Genomic DNA, 23,966 nt, shown 5'->3' with positions numbered 1-23,966 from the left:
TGTTAGTGCTGTTACTACATTTCACAGTGCTATAAAAAAGACAACAGTTTAGGCGAAAATAGTTTTAAAATAGTTGTTAAGACAGTTTGACCTTTGACCTGTGACCTTTATATTTTTTTAGATAGGCCCAAAACTAGGTCTAAATGAAAGCTAGCATTGTACACTTTACAATGATACCAAACATGCCCTCATAACATATGAGTAAAGATCTTAAAATGAGCACAAAACAGGATATGCCCCCTGCGTTTAGAGGGCTATTTATTGCAGGGGCTGTATAACTTTATGTGCTGATAACTGTCATAAAGCTACCACTTTGGATGGGCTATCATACCAAAATATCATCTATGGACATGTACCTTTTCAAAAAACATTACTAGATTTTGCCACCTTGAGTGGTACCAAAATCTGGTCTGGCCCATAGACTAACATGAGGCTCTGGAGCCACAGGTTGGCCACCCCTGGAATAGTGGATCAAGGTTAATAGGTTTTAGTAATATTAGGTAGGTTACACTGTAAAAAATGTCTGTAGATTTTACGGTGAAAAACTGCTAAACCATGACAGTAAAAGACCGTAAAATGATAAATGAGTTAATTCAGTTTCAGTAACAATGAAACACTGTAAATGTATTTTTTACAGTTTTGTTTTATACATTTCTCCACTGTAAAATACACTGTAATATGTATTTAATGTAATATATATATATATATATATATATATATATATATATATATATATATATATATATACAAGCATCACTGTAATTTTTGCATTTATCTTTTGTAAAAAACACTTTCTCACTGTTAAACGTAAATATTAAATATTACAGTATATTCTCTAACAAAAATATACTGTAATATTTAATGGTGAAATCTTTTTAAATGGTAAATCTAATTTATGCGGCATTTATAAAGTATTTTTCTTGTCAATTATATGCCAAAACAATGTTTCCTTTAATGGAAAAACGTATTTATACAGTAAAAAATGGAATAAAATGGCAATCTTAAACGTGAAATTAACAGTGCCAATTTCTTTTTACCATAATATTCTAAAAGTTGCACCGTATTTATTACGGTAAAGTTCTGGCAACCACAGCTGCTGTTTTTTTACCGTATAAACAACATTTTGTTATTTTACAGTGTATATAACAGATTTTTAGGAATGTTTTTGCATATATATATGTGTTTGTGTGTCAACACTTGCACATTTAATGCCCGTGTTTTGTGTTAATGTGCACACAGATTGAGTGTGAAGGAGTTGTCTGCTTAAAAGCAGATAAGGCACTAATTACCAGTCTCTATCATTGGCAGCCACGCATTACACACATTCAGGAAGTGCATTTCCATCCATAAACAGCCTACAGCTCTCTCCCTCCTTCACGTCCTCTTGTTTCCTCCTCCTTCTATTCACGCTGCTTGTGTCACTCTGGCTGCACTTACAGTTTTACTTACCTATGTATTATTTTCCTCTTCACTCCCTCCCAACCTCTCAGTGCGCTGCTATGTTTTCTCTGTGCATGCAAATAAGCACAGCTTCTCAGAATGTTTTGTACCCTGACTCCGTTAGGACTCATTATCCCCATCTCCCTTTTTGTCAGTTCTTTGAAATCATGACTGCACTGTAAAAAAAAAAAAAAACCCGTTGTTTTTACGGTAAAAAACTGCCAGCTGTGGTTGCCAGAACGTTACCGTAATAAATACGGTGCAAGTTTTTTCTAATATTACGGTAAAAAGATATTGACACTGTTGATTTCACATTTGAGATTGCATTTATTCCATTTTTTACCGTATAAATAAAAGGTTTTTCCATCAAAAGATTTGACATATAATTGACAAGAAAATACTTTATGAATGCCGCATAAATTAAAGATTTTACCATTAAATATTACAGTATATTTCTGTTCGAGATATGGTGTTTAGTACATTTAACAGTGAGAAAAAGTATTTTTACAAAAAATAAATGGAAAAATTACAGTGATGCTTTTTGTTACAAACACGGTGCCAATGTATTTTACAGTAATAGAGTAATGTTTTGTTTTTTTATTTAAAACCTGTAAAAATACTATTCTGGCTGATATATACATTTACAGTGTTTAATTGTTACTGAAACTGAATTAACCCATTTATCATTTTACGGTCTTTTACTGTCATGGTTTAGCAGTTTTTCACCGTAAAATCTACAGACATTTTTTACAGTGTGTGTGCCACTCATTTTATCCTGGAGAACAAGCAACACTTTTTTTTATTTCTTTTTTATGAATATGCATCATGCAGCTTTGTTTATGTTCCAGTGACTTTCACGATTTCATCCTGATCCCGTCTCAGAGATCCCTTGAAGAAAGAGAGGTGCAGGGGTCTCTAGAGCAGGGGTGTCAAACTCTGGCCCGCGGGCCAAATTTGGCCCGCAGTGTGATTTTATTTGGCCCGCGAGGCAATACCAAATTATTATATAATTATTGTACTATAAAAGCTGACCCGCCGGTATTATACGGCACATTTACCGCTAATACTAGATTTATTATTGTTATTTTATTTTTAAATGTATTAACCTATTGAAAAACTTTTTTTTGATATTTAGATCAGAAGGATGCAAATAGAAAAGAGGCATACAATTTTTATTGAATTTTTATTTAATAAATTAATGACATTGATGTGTTTTTTATTTGAAATTTGATTTTGCATGTCTGCACTATTTAGTTATATATTGTATGTTTGTAAGCATTGCTGGTTCCATATTTAATGTTAAAGCAAAACATGTTTGGTATATATTAAAAGGTTTATTTGTTCAATGTTGGCCTGCGATTTTATTCAAGTTTTAAATTTTGGCCCATTGTGTATTTGAGTTTGACACCCCTGCTCTAGAGTTTATTAGTATCACACAGATAAAGAAAAGGATATTGGATCAAGGCGGCTTTCTCCTCGTGTCTCAGCAATTAAGCAAGCATAGCTGCTCCTTCTTGGTGGCAGCAGAAGTCAGTGGAACATCAGCTTTAATCCCTCTTAGTGAGCACAAGCTGAACTGTCTCCTTCTGGATTCTGTTAAAACATGCAGATTGATTTCCATGGTGTAAGTGGTTAACATTGCAGATTTGTCATGACACTTTAACCACAGTGGTGAAACGGGGCATATTCATTCCTGTGAGCAGAGTTTACAGTATGTGTCAAAAGGATTAGTTGTGTCAAACTCCATTTCTGGACAGATAGTGATGGAAGTATGTTTCAGTACCTGCAGTATTGCCCTTTACTGTTGTTCAGTTGTCGCTGCTTTGAAATTCAGCGGCTTCATCAATCAATCACACGCTGGTTGACGGCGGTATTCTCTCCACAAATCCGTCATGGCGGCTGTAAAGCTGCAGCACAAGCAGGGGCAGATTGTCGGTTGAGTTTACCGAGAGACGTGCTGCTGATTTAACGCTCGATGTGTGAAGTGAGACTTCTGCCTTGTTTTTCCTGAGATGTGGGTGGATATTTTTAGCAGTGGCAACAAATGCATGCCAGTAAACAGTCGCCAACTCCTGAATGAATACAACATAATGCCACTGTTGAGACTATTTTACAGTTTTGTAACAATTTGTTATGATTTGCTGTGGCTGGTTCAGTTATACAACAGGGAGCATTCACTGCCTGGCTTCTTGTAGATGTGGTGCATATCCTGTAATTAAACACAGTCAACACACATTGGATGTTTACAATTCAGAATGGATTGTTGTCTCTTCATGAGCAGCGAGAGCAGATGGAGTTTTTCATAGAGGACAATTCATGTAAAATGTCTGTGGTCCACTGTGTCCACGAATAACCTTTCGGTAAACATCAAGATTGCGTATAAACAATGTTTTTATAGACTAGACCTAAATGTGTTGCTTGATTTTTATATATAGTGTCTATTTTAGGTTGTTGGCCATAGCCAGGCTTCCCTTCCCTCTCTTTAGCTGCTGCTGTTGTTGGCAGGGCCGTCCACTTGCAACAGAATAGCTGGTATTCTCTGTGAGCCCGGGGTGTAGTGGAGGGAACAGCCGAGGGACTCAGTCCTGCTGGGGTTTTGGTGGGGCTTCCCCAACCCGCCTCCATAAAGAAAGCCTTGTTTCCCAGTTTCCCTTGTGTTTGTGTGTGTGCATGTTTTGTGTGAATGGGTCTGTGTGTTTGTGTCACACATAAACCCAAACCCAACATTCAACGGGCAAATTTGAGCCCAATTTTCACTCCTCTTTTAGCTTTATTTTGGTCTCCACCAACTCCTTAGAAAATACCTGCCTCTTTGGCTTTCATTGAATTCAGTTTAATTCAACTAACTATAAACTTCACCACAGATGCACTGCAAAAAAGCCAACTTGTATTTTTTGCCCCAAAACAGTGATTTAATTTGGTAAAACTTGGAAATATAAATTATTGACATTTAGGGCAATAATGTAAGTTAGCACAACAAAGCAAGCCAGTTGTCTGCTCAAAAACAAGTTTGTGAGTTGTTGTTACTTATATCTTTTAGTTGGGGTTCACAACAAGGGACAATAGTTCTGCAAACTCTTATTTCTTTGTTGTGAAATTTGGTCATTAGCGAAAGCTAGCGGCTGACTGATGCTAGCGGCTAACTGATGCTAGTGGCGCTGCTTGTTACAGCTGCTTGTTAGAGTAGCCATTAGCGTATCAATGCTAACTCAAAATTGTGGTCACAACATTAGCTGACATTCATAGCGGCGTTACAATCGTGCCAGAGAAATTCAGAGTTGAGCAAACTCAAAAACAAAAGTTAAAATATTTAGTTTAATTGTCCAACTTAAAATTTTATCGAAGTTTGTTGCCTTGAAATTTTGAGTTCACCCAACTTTTCTTTTTTTGCAGTGTGGTCCTAAGTACATAAAGTTGGAATAAACTATTTTTCACCTCTTTCCATGAAATTATTATGACAATGTGACAGATAAAATGTATGTTTTCTCAAAACTTGATTAATCAATCTCTTCCAAACATATCACAAGGAAAATGAAACCAGGAGGAATGTCTCTGAAAAAAAATATTCCAACTTTATGGGCGATATTCAACAGGCAAATTTAAGCCCAATTTTCACTCCTCTTTTAGCTTTATTTTGGTCTCCACCAACTCCTTAGAAAATACCTGCTTCTTTGGCTTTCATTGAATTCAGTTTAATTCAACTAACTATAAACTTCACCACAGATGATCCTAAAACACAGTCGCCCATAAAGTTGGAATAAACTATTTTTCACCTCTTTCCATGAAATTATTATGACAATGTGACAGATAAAATGTATATATTCTCAAAACTTGATTAATCAATCTCTTCCAAACATATCACAATGAAAATGAAACCACAATTAACAGAGGAATGTCTCTGAAAAAAAATATTCCAACTTTATGGGCGATATTCAAATTTAAGCCCAATTTTCATTCCTCTTTTAGCTTTATTTTGGTCTCCACCAACTCCTTTGAAAATACCTGTCTCTTCAGCTTTAAATGAAATTTAATTTAATTCAACTAACTATAAATTTCACTATAGATGGTCCTAAGTATTTCATTTCATTTTCATTTATCCTTTATTTATTTTCTCAAGGAATCATTGAGGGCAACCCCTCATTTGCGAGAGTACAGAGAAAACACGAAACAGAGTACAGAGAAAACACGAAACAGAGTACAGAGAAAACACGAAACAGAGTACAGAGAAAACACGAAACAGAGTACAGAGAAAACACAAAACAGAGTACAGAGAAAACACAAAACAGAGTACAGAGAAAACAGGAAACAGAGTTCAGAGAAAACACATAACAGAGTACAGAGAAAACACAAAACGGTACAGACAAAACACATACAAAAACATTAAAAACAGTTACAGTGAAAGGCAGAGTTATTGGTTATCATAGTTTTGAACTGGCCCATATAATAGTTATAATTGTGTTGAGTTTGAGTGAATGTTGTAAGATGTTCCAGGTAGATGCAGCAGAAAAACTGAAAGCAGTTTTTCCAAATTCAGTATTAGTCCGAGGAACATTGAGCATTAAGCATTAATCACTAGAGCGTGTTGGATAGTTACTATGTGACCAGTTTAATAAAGAGCTGAGGTAGACTTTATAAATGAAGAGGAACCAGTTAATGTCTCGTCTCACAGATAAAGGTGCCCATCCCACCTTGTTGTATAGGAGTCAATGATGGGTGGAGTAACTGTCACCAGTGATGAATCGGAGTGCAGAGTTATAAACAGAGTCTACAGAATGTATAGATAACATCAGCATCACCCAGAAGTGATAAAAAGACAGCCTGAATGATCCGTTTCCTACAGAACAGGGGGAAGTTTGTTTTGTTTCTGTATACGCTACCGGTCAAAAGTTTTAGAACACCCCAATTTTTCCAGTTTTTTATTGAAATTCGAGCAGTTCAAGTCAAATGAACAGCTTGAAAGGGTACAAAGGTAAGTGGTGAACTGCCAGAGGTAAATAAAAAAAGGTAAGCTTAACCAAAACGGAAAAATAATGTACATTTCAGAATTATACAAGTAGGCCTTTTTAAGGGAACAAGAAATGGATTAACAACTTAACTCTATGGAGTCTTGGGCTATATTGTCCATTTTAGAATTCTTTTCATGTCTTTGTAAGTCATTTTGTGTCTTTTTGTGTCTTTTTGTGTCTTTTTTTAGTCATTTTGTGTCTTTTTTCAGTCCTTTAGTCCAACATAAAATGTGATTTTGAATCTTTTTTTTACTTTCAAAACACTATCATGCTCAATAAAGAATTATAAATGTTGCAGATGTGCATTAATTTCAGAGTACACTGAGACATTAAAATGCATCATTTTCAATTCAATTCTGGAAAAGTTGGTGTGTTCTAAAACTTTTGACCAGTAGTGTATGTATCCAATTTTTGTTTTAATTTACTTGTAAGTATGTCAATATGAAATTTGAATGTGAGTTTTTGATCTAACCAGACGCCCTGTTATGGACTATGTAGTAGTCCGTACAAAAGTAACCATTATTTGTGATTTTTGTGGTGACCAAGTCCTGTTCTCTCTGTTTCTTTCTGCCTGCTCTCTCTCTCTCTCAGGTATAAGTCCAATGAAGAGTATGTTTATGTGAGAGGTCGCGGCCGGGGCAAGTACATATGTGAAGAGTGTGGCATCCGCTGTAAGAAGCCCAGCATGCTGAAAAAGCACATCCGAACGCACACCGATGTCCGTCCATACATTTGCAAACACTGCAACTTTGCCTTCAAAACCAAAGGTAAGGATTACGGAAAGCATGATTTTATTTTATTTTATTTTTATTTTTTATTTTTTATTTTTTATTTTTTATTTTTTATTTTTTATTTTTTATTTTTTATTTTTTATTTTTTATTTTTTATTTTATTTTATTTATTGTTGTTTGCACTTAAAAAAACATACAATCGTTAGGAAATAACAGTACAAGAAACAGTAAAAGAAATTGCAGGTAAGGATTACGGAAAGCATGATTTTATTTTATTTTTTATTTTATTTTATTTTTTTTTATTTTTTTTTATTTTTTTTTTATTATTATTTATTTTTTATTTATTGTTGTTTGCACTTAAAAAAACATACAATCGTTAGGAAATAACAGTACAAGAAACAGTAAAAGAAAATGCAGGAAATATCAAAAAGCCCAAAGGGCTTATACGCGACCCTCCCTCTTAAACCTATAAGTAACTTTACTTTACTTAAATTACATAGCTGGATGAAAATAAAAAAATACAAACAAAATTTAAACAAAACAAATACAAAGGTGTAGAACATCTATAGGGATTTTTTGAGCTTGGTCTTAAAAGTATTTAAAGAGGAACATAATTCAGTTAGATGTTTTATGTTTGTATTGCTGTTCCTTCCATTCTATTTTAGTTCTATTGTAGCCATTTACTTTATTTTGCCTTTGTTGTTGCAATGTCCTCATTTTCCTTGTGTGAGCAATTTTAATGTGCTTTTCTTGTTCCTTCCTAGGGAACCTTACTAAACACATGAAATCAAAGGCTCATGGGAAAAAATGCCAGGCAATGGGAGTATCTGAGTCATCATTGGACGAGCCAGAGAGCGAGGAAACAGGTACTTAAGAGGGGATGGGGAGGCATCTCACATATTTCCTATCCTCGGTAGAGAAATATTGGTACACAGCTGGATGAACTTCTGCCTCTGAAGAATTGTAGCTGCTCAGCACTGACAGCTTATGCAACACCATGTTCTATTCTCCTCCCTTTGGCCTTGCATAAGAAATATGAAAAAGTAGAAGATAAATGAATGAAGAATACATAGCATTGCACAGTCTCCTGATGTGGTTGTGGCAGTCTGGCGAGTATACCTCGTCCTCGAGGATGTGATGTTGGCGTGTGACAATATGCATTCCAACACTGACGTCTGCCTCAAAACAATCTGCCCCTAACCTTCCTCTAATACCCCTCCCTGCACCGGCTCTTCCTAGCTGACAGACTACACTCATCACAGCCAAGGACGTGCCATTTAAACCGGCTTTCCATTCACAAGGCTGTTGAGATAGTTTGTGAATAGAGCCATGGTGCTATTCAATTAAATTCCGGTCTTTTCATCCACGGTCTATTTATAACACGGGTTTGATGTGTGGTGGGTGATGTTTGTCAGAAAGATACAGTACGCTGTCCTAACCCTTTGTGCTTGTTCCTGAAAATTGTTCTGTTAATGTGTTTTTGTGTCTCTTGTTGTTGTGAGGATTGTGAGGGCGATTTTGTTCGTTCAGTTTTTTAAAGTGTACAACATGAACGTACAGGGTAATCGTTCAAAGGACGTTTATGTTTATGTTTATTATTATATACCGTCTAGTCACTATAGCATTGTTGCCATCATATCACCAGTTTAATTATTACCATCATCTGCCAACCATCCTACCAACTGATGTTCTTTTTTTAACTTCTTAAGTGTCCTTGTCCTTGTTCTATTCTGTGTTTTTTTCTATTGTTGTTTTTATTTATGCTACCTCAGTATTTTATTCTATTGTATTTTATTGTACTTGAATACCAGACTGCTGTGACAACCAAATTTCCCTTCGGGGATGAATAAAGTAATCTATCTATCTATGTTTCTGTCAGCAGGAAGTGATGAACGCGTGTGTGGCTCAGAGGAACAAGAGGAACATCAGTTTTCTGACGTGGACGAGTCCGAGGACGATGATGACAACGACGATGGCGACGATGAGGAAGAGGAGTCCGGAGATCCGCCGTCCTCCTGCTCGTCAGACACCCACCCGTCAACAGGAGGCCGTTCCAGCTGCAGTCGGCCCTCCCAGCAGGGCACTCCGGACCCCGAGCCCCCGGGCCGCAGTCCCAGCCAGAGTCAGGAGCCGTCCCCGAGGGGACTCTGGCCCAGCAGACGAGCTGCGTCTCCAGGCAGCAGGAGGGCGCTGTTCTCCCGGCGGGGCTGGAAGGCCTCGCCCAGAGCCTTCTCCCCCAGCAGCGAGAGCTGTTCCCCCAGCCGCAGCCTCTCCCCCCGCCTGGAGCTGTCCTCGCCCATCCACAGCCTCTCCCCCAGGACGGAGCTGTCCTCGCCCAGTCGACATATCTCACCGTCCCCGGAGAGAGGACCGTCTCCCATCAGGCCTCTTTCTCCTCTTCATCCCATTTCGCCCACCAGCTACCGGTCGCCACAAGCTCGGACCCCTCCCTCGCCACTCGGGTTACCGCACAGGACCCCTGGTTACCTGCCGTGGGAGAGCCCTGGTACAAAGAGTGGTCATGTTAAACTGGTGAGTCTGTATAGATGTGTAGAAATTTAAAGGGACAGTTCACCCTGGAAAAAAAAAACAACAACACATTTTTTCTCTTAGCTGTCGTGCTAATTATCAGTCTAGATTGAAATAGAATCAATGGACACTTCGGCTGTAGAGTTGTTGGCCTTCTCTCAAATCTAATAGAACTAGACGACACTTTGCTTTTGTCACTCAAAACACCCAAAACATTTTTTTGTCATTTTGTGTCTTTTTTTTGTCATTTTGTGTCTTTTTTGGTCATTTTGTGTCTTTTTTTGATAATTTTCTGGTCAATTTGTGTCTTTTTTTGATAATTTTCTGGTCAATTTGAGTCTTTTTTTGGTAATTTTGTGTCTTTTTTTTAAGTCATTTTGTGTCTTTTTGGTAATTTTGTTTCTTTTTGGGGTCATTTTGTGTCTTTTTTTTGTCATTTTGTGTCCTTTTTGGTCATTTTGTCTTTTTGGTCATTTTGTGTCTGTTTTGATAATTTTGTTTCCTTTTTTTGGTCATTTTGTTTCCTTTTTTTGGTAATTTTGTGTCTTTTTTTAGTCATTTTGTGTCTTTTTGGTAATTTTGTTTCTTTTTGGGGTCATTTTGTGTCTTTTTTTGGTCATTTTGTGTCTTTTTGTCATTTTGTCTCTCTTTTTTTGGTCATTTTGTGTCTTTTTTTGGTCATTTTGTTTCCTTTTTTGGTCATTTTGTTTCTTTTTTGGGTGATATAAACATGTACAGTACCCTGTGTTCTGACAGAGCAAGTCCATGAAATGTAATAATGAAGTCTTTGCTCCCTCTACAGGTGAAGCGGGGTACAGCAGCAGAGGGGCCAACATTGCCAGAAGCCAGCTTGTTTCCACCTGCTTTCCGTCTCTCCACCTGCGAGGCCTACCCCGGCCCCCAAACACCAGACAACATCTTCAGCCATCTTCCCATGCACTCCCAACAAGCCAAGGTCCCCTATCTGATGATTCCCATTGGTGGGATCCAAATGGTACAGGCCAGACCCAGGTCCCACCCCACCACCCCCTCGTCCCCGACGTCTCCCCCCATGGAAGGGCCGTCACTTTCCAGATTTGAATCATACTGGGGCGGGACCCCCAGAACTCAAGGGCTTAGGACTCCTGGAGACCACTGGTCTGAGCACCAGATAGCAGGAACCAGCCAGTCAGGGCGGTGCGTTTTCAGCACAGCACTAACACGTTCCAAACCGGAGTTGGAGACCACGGACTCAAAGCAATATGGCAGCTCACATAGCTCCGCCCAAACCCACAGGCCTGCTGCTGAGACCACCAAACACTGCGTCAGAGACAGTCCAAGAGCACCCCTCAGTCTAGCGGCCCCCGTAGCCTCGCACGCCATTGGACAGCAGCCGGAGGGGGAGGAGCCATCGTCTGGTGGTCATCTGGTGGAGGGAGGAGCTGAAGGAGGCTCGGCCAGAACAGACCAGAGCACTTAACAGTGTCGACACACATTGATGCATCATGCATCCCATTTTGCTTTATTGGTTGCTACACTAGTCTTGTTTTTTTTATTGCTTCTTTTTATACAGTTTTCAATACTATTGTTAACTTAATTGTTTGTTCTTTGGCAATATTCAGGTTTGTTATAAAAAAATGCACTTTTTTCTTTGTGAAAATAATGTCTATCTATATATATAAATTATATATATATATAAATATATCCCTCCTGTATCGCTATTGATACCGGTAATCTTAATGTCTGTTTAAATATATGTAAAAGGAATATGAATAAATTTGTAAATGACCAAAATCTTTAATCAAAAATAATTCCATTGTTTTTGTTTGTCCAAATTTTGTCCAGTATTACTCAAATTGTAGTTACTTGTGCCTTTTCTGTCCAGGTTTGTGTTTCGAGATGTACAGTACAGATAGACAAAGAGAAGGCTGTGAAATTTTATATCCTCTTTTTTGTGTTGTTCAGGAGGGTTAATTATTTGGTGTTTTGATTGTTTCTAAAGGCCATTGCTTTAATGCCAGGGTAACAGAGAGTCACATCGTGGTGGTATTGAAGGAGCAGCAGCGTGTCAAAGGAAATGCACTGAAGTTCTATTTTTTATTACAAAAGATTTAGAGTAGAATATATCTCTGTACAGGGAAGAGAGCTCCTTATTTATTGTTATTTGATGACAATGATCATTGTTTCAAGGTTGCTTTTTTATTACTTTTTTTTTTATTATTGGAAAAAGGATGTTTTTTGTTACATCTGTGTGTCTTTTTCATGATGTTCATGTGACTTGAATTGGTGACAGAGATGAGGGATTGCGTTTGGCTGGTACCGGAGGATTAAGTGCCCTGCAGATTTCACACACAGCAAAATTTCTAGTCATTGAAGAAATAAAAAATGCACCAGACTCTCTTGAGGTTGTGCCTTTTCTTCCGTTCGCACACTGGTACAGTATCATTCTATTTTATTACAGCGTAGGAGGTATAGGTCAAATGCACATTTAATGACTTCCTCGTGTTATCAGTCACATTGGATTGGTTTCCAGAAGATCAGTAAAGCTCCAACGAGGACAACGGGAAACTCAAATCTGCATCATAAACATCTACAACAGGGTCAGAGGTTGTTACCTGCTGTAAGAAGAATGCATGAAGGTGTCAGAAAGGTGAAGGTGTGGAACTTGTACTGCGAGGTGGAACTTTATCTTATTTTGTACTCTTGCATGTGCTTAGTTTTGGTTTTGTTGTTTTTCATTGTCTTGGCTTCTACTTTGGTGGTAGTTTGTGTTATGCTTGGTTGGACTTTGCAGCCCCCATGTGATAACATTTAGTGAAATGGGTAACACTTTACAATAACCATCATTTATAAATGGTAAACAGATAGTTTATTAATGTTAATTCATCATTTATAAACCATATATTGACCATTTAGAATGGTAAATACATAATTTATTAATGTTCAACTATCTAAATAATTAAAAAAATGTCAATTAGATGGTATATTAATGAAAGTTTATAGTTACCTTACCATGAACAAACAATTAAATTATAAATAATATTTTTACTTGCACTCATTTTAACATTTTTAACACCATAGCAAGTATGTTAATGGCTTTGAAATGATTCATATACCTTTAAGAAATTGGTTGAAAAGATTTAAAGATTAAATATGTAGAGCATTTTGTAAATGGTTGATAATTGGTTTATAAACCATCTATAAACATTACTTAGATGGTTATTGTAAAGTGTTACCGTGAAATGTAGCTACAACTCTTTGTAAATGTGTGTTCCGGCTTTCCTTCTCAAAATCAAACAGTTCTGTCTTCTTAACCCTTTATCAGGCGAAGAACCGTATTTGGTATCTGCAGCGGATATCCAAAATAAAAAATAAAAATATTTTTGAGAAAAAAGTTGCAAATTTTCTAGATTAAAGTGGCAGATCTACAAGAAAAAAAGTTGCAGATTTAAGAGATTTATAGAAGCAAATCTGCGTGGAAAAAAAGTCACAGATTTATGAGAAAGAAGTGGGAAAAAAGCAACTTTTCTCGCAGATTCACCACTTTAAATCTCGTAAATCTGCGACTTTTTTCAAACAGATTTGCCACTTTAAATCTCGTAAATCTGCAACTTTTTTCTCGACCCCGAAATATACAGTACAGGCCAAAAGTTTGGACACACCTTCTCATTCAATGCGTTTTTCTTTATTTTCATGACTATTTACATTGTAGATTCTCACTGAAGGCATCAAAACTATGAATAAACACATATGGAATTATGTACTTAACAAAAAAGTGTGAAATAACTGAAAACATGTCTTGTATTTTAGATTCCTCAAAGTAACCACCCTTTGCTTACTAGAATACAAGACATGTTTTCAGTTATTTCACACTTTTTTGTTAAGTACATAATTCCACATGTGTTCATTAATAGTTTTGATGAATCTACAATGTAAATAGTCATGAAAATAAAGGAAACACATTGAATGAGAAGGTGTGTCCAAACTTTTGGCCTGTACTGTAGTTCTTCGCCTGATAAAGGGTTAATCTGTCTTCTAAGATGACGTTTGTCTTTGCAGATTTTTCTTGAAGATATTACTTGCATGCCTAATCTGTTTGGATAGATAATCAAAAGAGTATCTGGACAAATATGCAACTACAGGTGGATGACTAAAAAAGAGGGTCTATATATGTTATCAGTGTCTTATGTCCAATATATTATTTTAACACACATTAACCTTCCTATTGTGTTCAGATCAAATTTGAGTTAAAATATTAGTTAACCTTACACTTTTTACATATCTTCAACTGTTTGAAGGTGGCAATATCCAACTGTTACTGGTTCACTAACCACAAAATGTTAAATAATTATTTCTCCTCTCTTGTTTTCCTTGTTTAGTTGGTTGACTAATTGATATTATTTTATATTTAATCCTGAAATAGGTTTGGGAGTTACACAAAAAGAGTGACTATTATCTAAGACCAGCGAGTCATGGTTAAAGTCCACTAATTTCATTTTATTAATTCTTCTTTCGAACCGAAAAAAAAAATAAACAACATAAACTACAACAGCGTAGGCTAGATGCATATACATATTCATACACACACTCACATAGGCACCATTAAACAGATGTACATAAACATATAAACATTTACACACATACAGTATATAAAGCCCTATACATATACATGCATCTGCCTCGTCTAAGTAATAAGATTGAAATAACAACCAGTTAACTTAATATTCAATATGCATTTCCTTATATCATTTTGGTTCGAAAAAAAAGGGAGTAGGCTGAAGTATAAAATACTTTTCTAGGCCTCTCCCCTGATCCAATTCTAATCAAACCCCACGTCATATTAAGTGATTACAGAGATTGCCAATGAAAAAAATCAGGTTCCCATTATGTGCTATTGTAATGACCTGACTAAATTGAGGAATTGAGCTTCTTCAAGTTGCCAGAATAGCATTTTATTGGCATAGTTCTCCAACTGAACTGTTTGGATTGTGCAGCATTCTTCCAATGATATTCCCCAGTTTGGTGTTTTGATGATGGTACTATTGAGAGTCTGTACTAAATCTTCCCAGGGTGTTTAGTAGGGATGAGATTTAGTGACCGTTATAACCAGGGGTGAAAGTAAGCCGGTACGGTCCGGTACTGCGTACGGTAAAAGATTCAGTACCAGGAAGATGGGAGAGCAGCTGGCCCTCATTCAAAGATTTAAATATCTGTCAGTTATCACATTTTGAAAAAAACGGAGAGAAACACGACAAAAACAGTCAATTTTTTCCCCAAAGTAATAATGCAGAGAAAAAAAACTTCTTTGTTGAAAAGAAAAGACAGGGACACTGAAGATGGGTTACCACAGAAAATGAGAAAAATACCCAGTGATGAAGATTTTAATTTTAATTAAAAGAAATTGTTCACCATAATTGTCAAGTGTTTCTAATTCCTGGCCTACAGATAGTCTACAGTAAAATATTTCAATGTTTTTATTTGTTTGGGTTTTGACTTTGCTATTTTAAAATGCATGAAGTGAAAGAGAGATGAAGGTTTTTGTAATAGTACCGGCAAGAATTTAAAACTACTTTCACCCCTGGTTATAACCATAGTATATGACTCACCTTTTTTTCATTCTCACCAAACTATTCCTTGACCCCATATGGAAGCATCTAGTTTAACTTCTGAGCAACAAGCTGGCTGTATGCCTTAAGTAGGACCACTAGATGTCCTTACTTAATCACCAACACTAGGGGGGCTTCAAAATATTCTCATCCTGCAGCTGATATTTTGCTCTTAAACGTGACTTTAAAAACACTTGTGTCATTTATTGTTCGGGTTGCCTTGATTTTATACTGATTGTGGATTAACAGAGGACACACACCTTTCCAAAGTACTTCACCTTATCAATTCTGAACCAAGCTGAACTTAAACAACATGTCTATAAACTCCACTTGGAGTTGATTATATGGGTCATATGTGGATCCATTCTCTGTTTCCTGAAAACACCCCTTTTTTATTATATCCCTACAAAGACTGATTTGGATTCTACAAAGATGAAACTGTCTATTATCATATCATATAATTGTCTTTACTATTTATAGCATTTTAGGTAACACTTTCTATGAAGACTACATCTATAGTGCATTATGAGCGCATTCATAGTGAATTATAATGCTCATTATAATCAATCATAATGCATTATGACTGCATTCATAAACACATATAAAGCTTCATGATGCACTATATCAACAGTTATAAATATAGCTTATAATGACTTATGAATCCAAGTGTCTTATGAGTGCTCTTGACTGGTTATAAACTACAGTGTATAATGCAGTATAGCTAATCATGATGAATCATGAAACATCATGATTAGCTATACTGCATTATAGATGCGTCTATATGAACCCCCCTTTACTTAAAGCATACATTGATCATTTATTTATACTTGTGGCATCCTATGAGTCCTTATAACAATTGATTGTTGAGGTGTGTGTATAGAGGGGTATGAGTAGTTGTAATGTATTATAAGCCTCATCAGTCAGCCTGTAGTTTATAACCAGTCAAGAGCACTCACTTGGATTTATAAGTCATTATAAGCTATATTTATAACTGTTGATATAGTGCATCATGAAGCTTTATATGTGTTTATGAGTGCAGTCATAATGCATTATGATTGATTATAATGAGCATTATAATTCACTATGAATGCACTCATAATGCACTATAGATGTAGTCTTCATAGAAAGTGTTACCACATTTTATGTTCTGCCAGTTTGGCACATGCAGTTCTGGGAATATAAAACAATATTCACATAAATGTCTCACTCCTGTCCCTGCAGTGTTTTCCATTCACTCTCCCTGGTGCTTTGCACAACAATGTTTAGCGGCACAGCGAGAGCTGGATTACGTAAAGCTGACTCGGGCACAGACAGCGAGTGTGTTGACAAGAAGCCAAAAGATGATTGCTGCCGTGACTTCACTTTCCATAGAAGAATGTTACAAAACAGGCAACGGGGAGGCGCTTGTATTTTTAGACACCTATATCAAAATTAGTGTGTGAATGATCATTGTTCTTCTTTCCATTCCCTGTATGTGCTGACAACACAGAATCATGGAGGAAGAGAGGGAGGTTGTATTTTGAGGAGTGAACTGAGGAGGTAAGGCTGCTAATTAAAATAAACACCTGCTTCCAGGACAGGAGCTGGTAAACACATAGATAGATAGATTTTTTTTGTTTAACCCTCCTGTTATGTTGACGTCAAATTGACCCTAAAATCTAAAAAATAATAGTTAAAAGTATTTTTTTGGGATGAAACTTCTTCTGCATGGCTTAATAAGTGTTATCAAGGTATAAAATGAAAATGGTTTATTTCACATATTTGCTTGTTTATATTACATAGAAACTGAGGCAACTCATGTAAATTAATCAACATCAATTCATAAAATAAAAAAAAATAAAAATGCAAAATAAAATTTTCAAAAACTAAACGTGATGTAAAACTATTGTATTTTATATGTAGGTCTTTCCAATCTACATAAAAAAAGTTTTACCTTAACTGTGCATTTTTTTTTATGAAAAACAAGTGAATTATCCTTATTGAACAATGATCTAGATAGATAGATAGATAGATAGATAGATAGATAGATAGATAGATAGATAGATAGATAGATAGATAGATAGATAGATAGATAGATAGATAGATAGATATACTTTATTTATCCCAAGCTGGGAAATTACAGTGTAGCAGCAGCATTACACACAGAGACAATGACAACACAATTAAATAAAAAGAACAACCTAGGCATACTTCAAGCAATAAAATATAAAAATACAATAAAAATACAATAAAAAATAAAGTGTCTAAAGAAGGAGTATGTATTAAGGAGTAGAGTAGAATTCCAGTGCAGAATAAATATGAATATACAATATAAAAATGTAGGTGCTATGAAACAAATAAGGTGCAATGAATAGTGTGCATAAAAAACACATAAAGTGCATAGACAGTATGTAATGAACCAGGCTATTATTTGTTATTGTACAGTGTGATGGCATGTGGAAGGAAAGATTTTTTTTTGGGGTGTGGCGGAATAAAAAGAGACTCTCACTTTAACTTGCTATCTATTTTTCAGGGACACGACTGCCTAATGTGATGTGATCCCTGTGGAGAGGGGCACATCTGTGCTCCTGAGGAAACTGAACTTATAACCTCTGGTGCAAGAATGTGTTGAAGAATCTACGCTGTCGTGATGCACTGTGGCAATCTCATCGCCCTGTCACACATTCCACAAATATTTATGAGAGGAAAATGTTTTCCCTCTCCACATCGGAAGTCTGGCGGATTATATAATATACACTTTAATATCCTGATTGACTCAATAGTAGCTAACTCTTCTTCTGGGAGCCCGGGAGGGAAATATATAGGAACAAACTGGGGTTGATGTGGGAACTGAAGAACTAAAAATGAGTGTTTTATTGATTGTTTTTATTTCTATTTTATTGGCACTATTATCTATCTTATTTAACCCTTAATAGGGCACTCATTGAAATTTCAAATTTCAACCCTAGAGAATATTGGAGGATATTACATAAAGCCAGAATGTGTAAAAAACCCCAAAAACATACAGACCCTGGGGGAGGGGGGTCATATTTTGAGAAAAAAGTTTACGAGATTAAGGTGTCAAATCCACGAGAAAAAATGTGCAGATTTATGGGATTTAAAGTGGTGAATCTGCGAGAAAAAAGTTGTTGCTTCTGTCTCATAAATCTGCAACTTTTTTCGAGCAGATTTGCCACTTTAAATCTCATACATCTGCACATTTTTTTCTTGTAGATTTGCCACTTTAATCTAGTAAATTTGAAGTTACCAAATATAGTTCTTCGCCTGATAAAGGGTTAAGGAAGGTATGTGACAGAGAGGCTTGAGTGTGGCAGTGTACCTTTATATATATTTTAATGTGTGATCCTGATTCAAAATAAAGAGAGTTGACCTCTTTTTGCCCTTACTCTCTGTTTTGTAACAGACTCGCACGCTGCACAGAGGAACAGTACAGAGTGCTCTCTTCTGTGTTCTATATGTTCAGGTGTCAGGTTTCATGGAAAGTGGATTATAAGCTCCTTTTTGTACACAATAACCACAGGGTTTATGACAAATGATTAGGGAGAAATTCATTTTTATTTGCCCTTATAGTACTGAACAAACCAAACTGACAGTGTTGAGTGATTACACAAACATTTTTCAACCTGAATGCTTCTTTAACCCTTGAAAGTAATATCTTCAAGAAATATCTGCAAAGACAAACGTCATCTTAGAAGACAGATTAACCCTTTCTCAGGCAAAGAACTATATTTGGTAACTTCAGTGGATATCAAAATGGGGTTGAGAAAAAAGTTGCAGATTTATGAGATTTAAAGTGGTGAATCTGCAAGAAAAAAAGTTGCTTTTTTCCCACTTCTTTCTAGTAAATCTGTGACTTTTTTCACGCAGATTTGCCACTTTAAATCTTTTAAATCTGCGACTTTTGTTCCTGTAGATCTGCCACTTTAAGTTACCAAATACTGTTCTTCGCCTGATAAAGGATTAACCCTCCTGTTGTGTTCGTTTTTTCAGGAACAGCAATAACCGGAATAATCAGAAACTAAAAAAATCCCAATAATTGTTTGTTTTAATTTCAGTAATAACTCCATTACTTACCATCTCAATCAAAATGTTGTGCAATGGTGTTCTTTACAGCTCACAGATCATGGTTCAATGAGGATAATTCACTCTTTAAAAAAAAATACATGCTAAAACTTTTTCTTAATGTACATTGGAAAGACCTACATATAAAATACAATGGTTTTACATGACATTGATTTTTTATTTTACATTTTTAAAAGTGTTCTTTTTATGAAAAAGTACTTTTTATTTGAAATGGGTCAATTTGACTCGCAGCATAAGACAAGGGTTAAAAAAACAACAACACATGTTCGTGTTTCCCCATTGGACACAAACATTTTTAGGCTGACAGTGGCAAAAAAATACTAATTATTCTTTAGTTCATTTGTAGCATCTGTCATCTTTTGGGATATTACGCAAGTGGAGATAAAATTCATATCACTAATATAAAAATGCATTTATTGTATTTGCATGAATGAAAAAGCTGCCATTTGGCTCTCTGCATGACTCTGGCACGGCTGAGCTGCACACTGGGCACCATGTGGATTGGACATAGACCAACTTTGGCCAAGGAGGGGCCAGTGTTTAATCAGAGGGGCATATTAGCGCATGAAAAAATGGCAAAGATGATATTTAAGTATTCAAAATCTTTGAATGTCTTGAAAAAGACACAAAATGACCAAAAAAGACACAAAATGACCAAAAAAGTCACAAAATGAGAAGACAGAATAACCAAAAAAACCCACACAGAAGACATAAAAATGACCAAAAAAGACACAAAATTACCAAAAAAGACACGAAATTACCAAAAAAAGACACAAATGACCAAAAAAGTCACAAAATGAGAAGACAGAATAACCAAAAAAACCACACAGAAGACATAAAAATGACAAAAAAAAGACACAAAATAACCAAAAAAGACACAAAATTACCAAAAAAAGACACAAATGACCAAAAAAGACACAAAATTACCAAAAAAAGACACAGATTACCAAAAAAGTCACAAAATGAGAAGACGGAATAACCAAAAAAAACCCCACAGAAGACATAAAAATGACAAAAAAGACACAAAATTACCAAAAAAAGACACAAATGACCAAAAAAGACACAAAATTACCAAAAAAGACACAAAATTACCAAAAAAGTCACAAAATGAGAAGACAGAATAACCAAAAAAACCACACAGAAGACATAAAAATGACAAAAAAGACACAAAATTACCAAAAAAAGACACAAATGACCAAAAAAGACACAAAATGACTTACAAAGACACGTAAAGTCATGAAAAGGATTTAAAAATGGACAAAATAGCCCTATAAGACTCCATAGAGTTAAACTATTATAGAACGTACACAGTCTGGGTTCCTTTTGTGTTCAATGAGATATTGTTTGAACAAAAAAAGGTTAAAATTGTTCCATTGTTCATTGTTATAAATTGATAATTTTATTATTAATTTGACACAGGGGCCACAGCAGGGGCCAAAGGCTTCTTCACAGGGGCAGTGGCCCCTTTTCATCGGAAAATGTAACTGAAATGTAACTGGAATTTCTTTATGACAGTCACAAAATTATAATAACATTTTTACTACTGACAAGCAGAAAAAGTCATGTCATCACCTTTTTAGTTGAAATGGAATTATTGTGAGACAACAATTGGTCATTTGCTCATCTAGCATGTAGACTTTATGAAAGATGTCGATGTTGCATCATAGTAGTCATCACTCATTAGTTCGTGGAATGCTATTTTGAAGCCTTGAGTTTTGATTTCACATGTTGCCTCCTGTTTGGTCACAGATTTGGATGACAGGACGGCAGAGAAAGCTTGTAAGTGAGGTGGCCAGCTTCTGTTCTCCATCCATAGCTAGTTATGAAATAACGCTAGTATTAGCCAGCTTCCTTGGCTAGCTACCTTGGCTAGCAAGGTAAGAAGCAAAATGTACTGAAAATGAAATTCTTAGATAAGATTGTTGAATAAGGAACAGTAAAACTGAAGGCCAGACAGCTAAAGAATGTATTTCACATGGTCACATTGTTTTCAAGTGATCATTTGATTCAATGTTATTCTAAAAAATTAAAAAATATATAAAATTACATTAGGTCAAAATTTGCAGTTTAAAGCATATTACTTACTTATAACGAAATTATGTCAGAAATAATGAATATTTTTAAATGTCACTCTGGTAGTCCAAGTTCATGACTGGTTTATTCTTCCGTCATTGCTCAAACAAGGTACTTTTTAGGTATAAAAAAAATAAAATGTTGATGTTTTAGAATACATTGAAAGGTCACAATCATATTTTACATAGTTCAAGTTTATGTATAAGGATATTGATTTAGATTTACATACACACACAAGTAGATGCTTTTTTTGCTTTTTGGAATCTAAATATATATTTCTGGTACAGACTTGAGAGTTTTATCAACCTCAGGTTAGGCTTTTTTTTTGTCTTTGCCTGCTCTTTATTTATGATCAATTTCATCTTTATTATAATGTACTTGAATAATATATACACCCAAAAAGTTGGAATAAATATTTTTTTTTACCTCTTTCCATGAATTTATTGTGACTCTGCCCTCTCTCTACTCAAATTCTATCTCAAGGGCCGCACTGTATCAGAACCCTGTCCACTCACCATCGGGGTCCCTCAAGGCTCTGTCCTTGGTCCTCTCCTCTTCTCGATTTACACCAACTCCCTTGGCTCCCTCATCCACTCGAATGGCTTCTCCTATCATCACTATGCCGACGACACCCAGCTAATCTTCTCATTTCCCCAGTCTGAAACACAGGCAGCAGCTCGTATCTCTGCATGTCTGACCGACATCTCCCAGTGGATGTCCTCACGCCACCTCAAACTCAACCTGGGCAAGACTGAGCTACTCTACCTCCCAGGGAAGGGCTCTGACCTCTGACCTCCACATCACTGTCCAGAACACAGTGGTTGCCTCCACAGAAACCGCCAAAAACCTTGGCGTACCTCTTGACAACCAACTGTCCCTCTCCACAAACATCACCGCCACCACCAGATCTTACAGATTCTTGCTACAGAACATCACCCGCCAGTTTCTCACTCAGAAGGCAGCTCAGGACCTGGTCCAGGCACTGGTCATCTCACGCCTGGACTACTGCAACTCCCTCATGGCAGGTCTGCCTGCCAAAGCCATCCGACCTCTGCAACTCATCCAGAATGCAGCTGCTCGATTGGTCTTCAATCTTCCCAAATTTTCACACACAACACCCCTCCTCCGCTCCCTCCACTGGCTACCGGTGGCTGATACGCCTCAAGACTCTAGCTCTGGCGTACTCCGCTGCAAATGAATATTTTTAAATGTCACTCTGGTAGTCTAAGTTCATGTTTATTCTTCCATCATTGCTCAAACAAGGTACTTTTTAGGTATTAAAAAATAAAATGTTGATAGTGTTTTAGAATACATTGAAAGGTCACAATCATATTTTACATAGTTTGAGTTTATGTATAAGGATATTGAGATGCTTTTTTTGTTTTTTGGAATCTAAATATATATTTCTGGTACAGACTTGAGAGTTTTATCAACCTTAGGTTAGGCTTCTTTTTTTTTGTCTTTGCCTGCTCCTTATTTATGATCAATTTAATCTTTATTATAATGTACTTGAATAATATAATGGTTCAGGTCCTACTTACATCCAGGATGTTATCAAACTCTACACCCCTGCCCGTCCTCTCCGCTCTGCATCAGCCAAACAGCTGGCGACTCCCACACAGCGTGAATCAACTCGCCTCAAAACCACTTCCACTTTTCTCTGTCCTGGTTCCCAGATGGTGGAACGAGCTCCCCACCCACATCAGGACCTCAGACAGCCTGGACATCTTCCGCCGCAGGCTGAAGACCTATCTCTTCCAACAATACCTCGGTTAAGTCATGGTCACCTAATATATTAATAATATTTTAATATGAATTTTTTTTTTAAATGCTCTTCTTCTTTTCGCTTCGTCTCTTCTTTAACGTTTTAACATAAAGCTCTCCTGTAGCAATCACAGTTGGCTCTTAAAGTTCTGTACTTGATTCCTATGGTCTAAATCTAGCACCTTCAGGTTGAATGCACTTATTGTAAGTCGCTTTGGACAAAAGCGTCTGCTAAATGACTTGTAATGTAATGTAAAATATATTGTCTCAAAATTTTATCAAGCAATCTCTTCCAAACATGACACTATGAAAATTAAACCACAATTAACAGATTATTGTGTCTGAGAACAAAATTATTCCAACTTTATAGGCAACCCCATATTTAAATCTAGATATCGGTGATTAACATTTAATTTATTTTCAAATTAGGTTGTAGGTTTTTGTGTAGAGCAGCTATTCTCAACCTTGGGGTCGGGACCCCAATTGGGGCTCGTGAGATGATTTCTAGGGGTCGCCAAATCATTTTGGAAGTCAGCTCTGTCTCCACTGTGTTTAAGTGTTCATGTGTTAATGTGTTTTAGTCTTTTTGGTCACTTAATGTGTTTTATTGGTCATTTTGTGTCTTTTTTTATCATTTTGTGGTCAATTTGTGTCTTTTTTTGGTCATTTTTGTTTCCTATTTTTCGTCATTTTGTGTCTTTTTTGGTGATTTTGTGTCTTTCTTTGCTCATTTTGTGTCTTTTTTGCTCATTTTG

The 23,966-nt window shown here is 36.2% G+C and overlaps 1 protein-coding gene across 2 annotated transcripts in view; it reads left to right on the top strand.

Moving 5' to 3' along the window:
• The window catches only part of LOC131975905 (transcription factor HIVEP3), a 69,311-nt gene extending 57,088 nt beyond the window's left edge, over nucleotides 1–12,223 (top strand). For both annotated transcript variants that reach the window (XM_059338722.1, XM_059338724.1), the window contains 4 exons: nucleotides 7,038–7,213; nucleotides 7,942–8,043; nucleotides 9,057–9,709; nucleotides 10,509–12,223. In XM_059338722.1, the coding sequence (XP_059194705.1) occupies nucleotides 7,038–7,213; nucleotides 7,942–8,043; nucleotides 9,057–9,709; nucleotides 10,509–11,165 (1,588 nt within the window). In that variant the 3' untranslated portion in view covers nucleotides 11,166–12,223. The remainder of the gene's footprint in view (nucleotides 1–7,037; nucleotides 7,214–7,941; nucleotides 8,044–9,056; nucleotides 9,710–10,508) is intronic.
• Nucleotides 12,224–23,966: the final 11,743 nt, after the last annotated feature.

The sequence above is a fragment of the Centropristis striata genome, chromosome 8 (genome assembly GCF_030273125.1).
Source record: "Centropristis striata isolate RG_2023a ecotype Rhode Island chromosome 8, C.striata_1.0, whole genome shotgun sequence".
Taxonomy (NCBI): Eukaryota; Metazoa; Chordata; class Actinopteri; order Perciformes; family Serranidae; genus Centropristis; species Centropristis striata.
The sequence above is the reverse complement of the archived record's forward strand: the minus strand, read 5'-3'. Positions and strand labels throughout refer to the sequence as shown.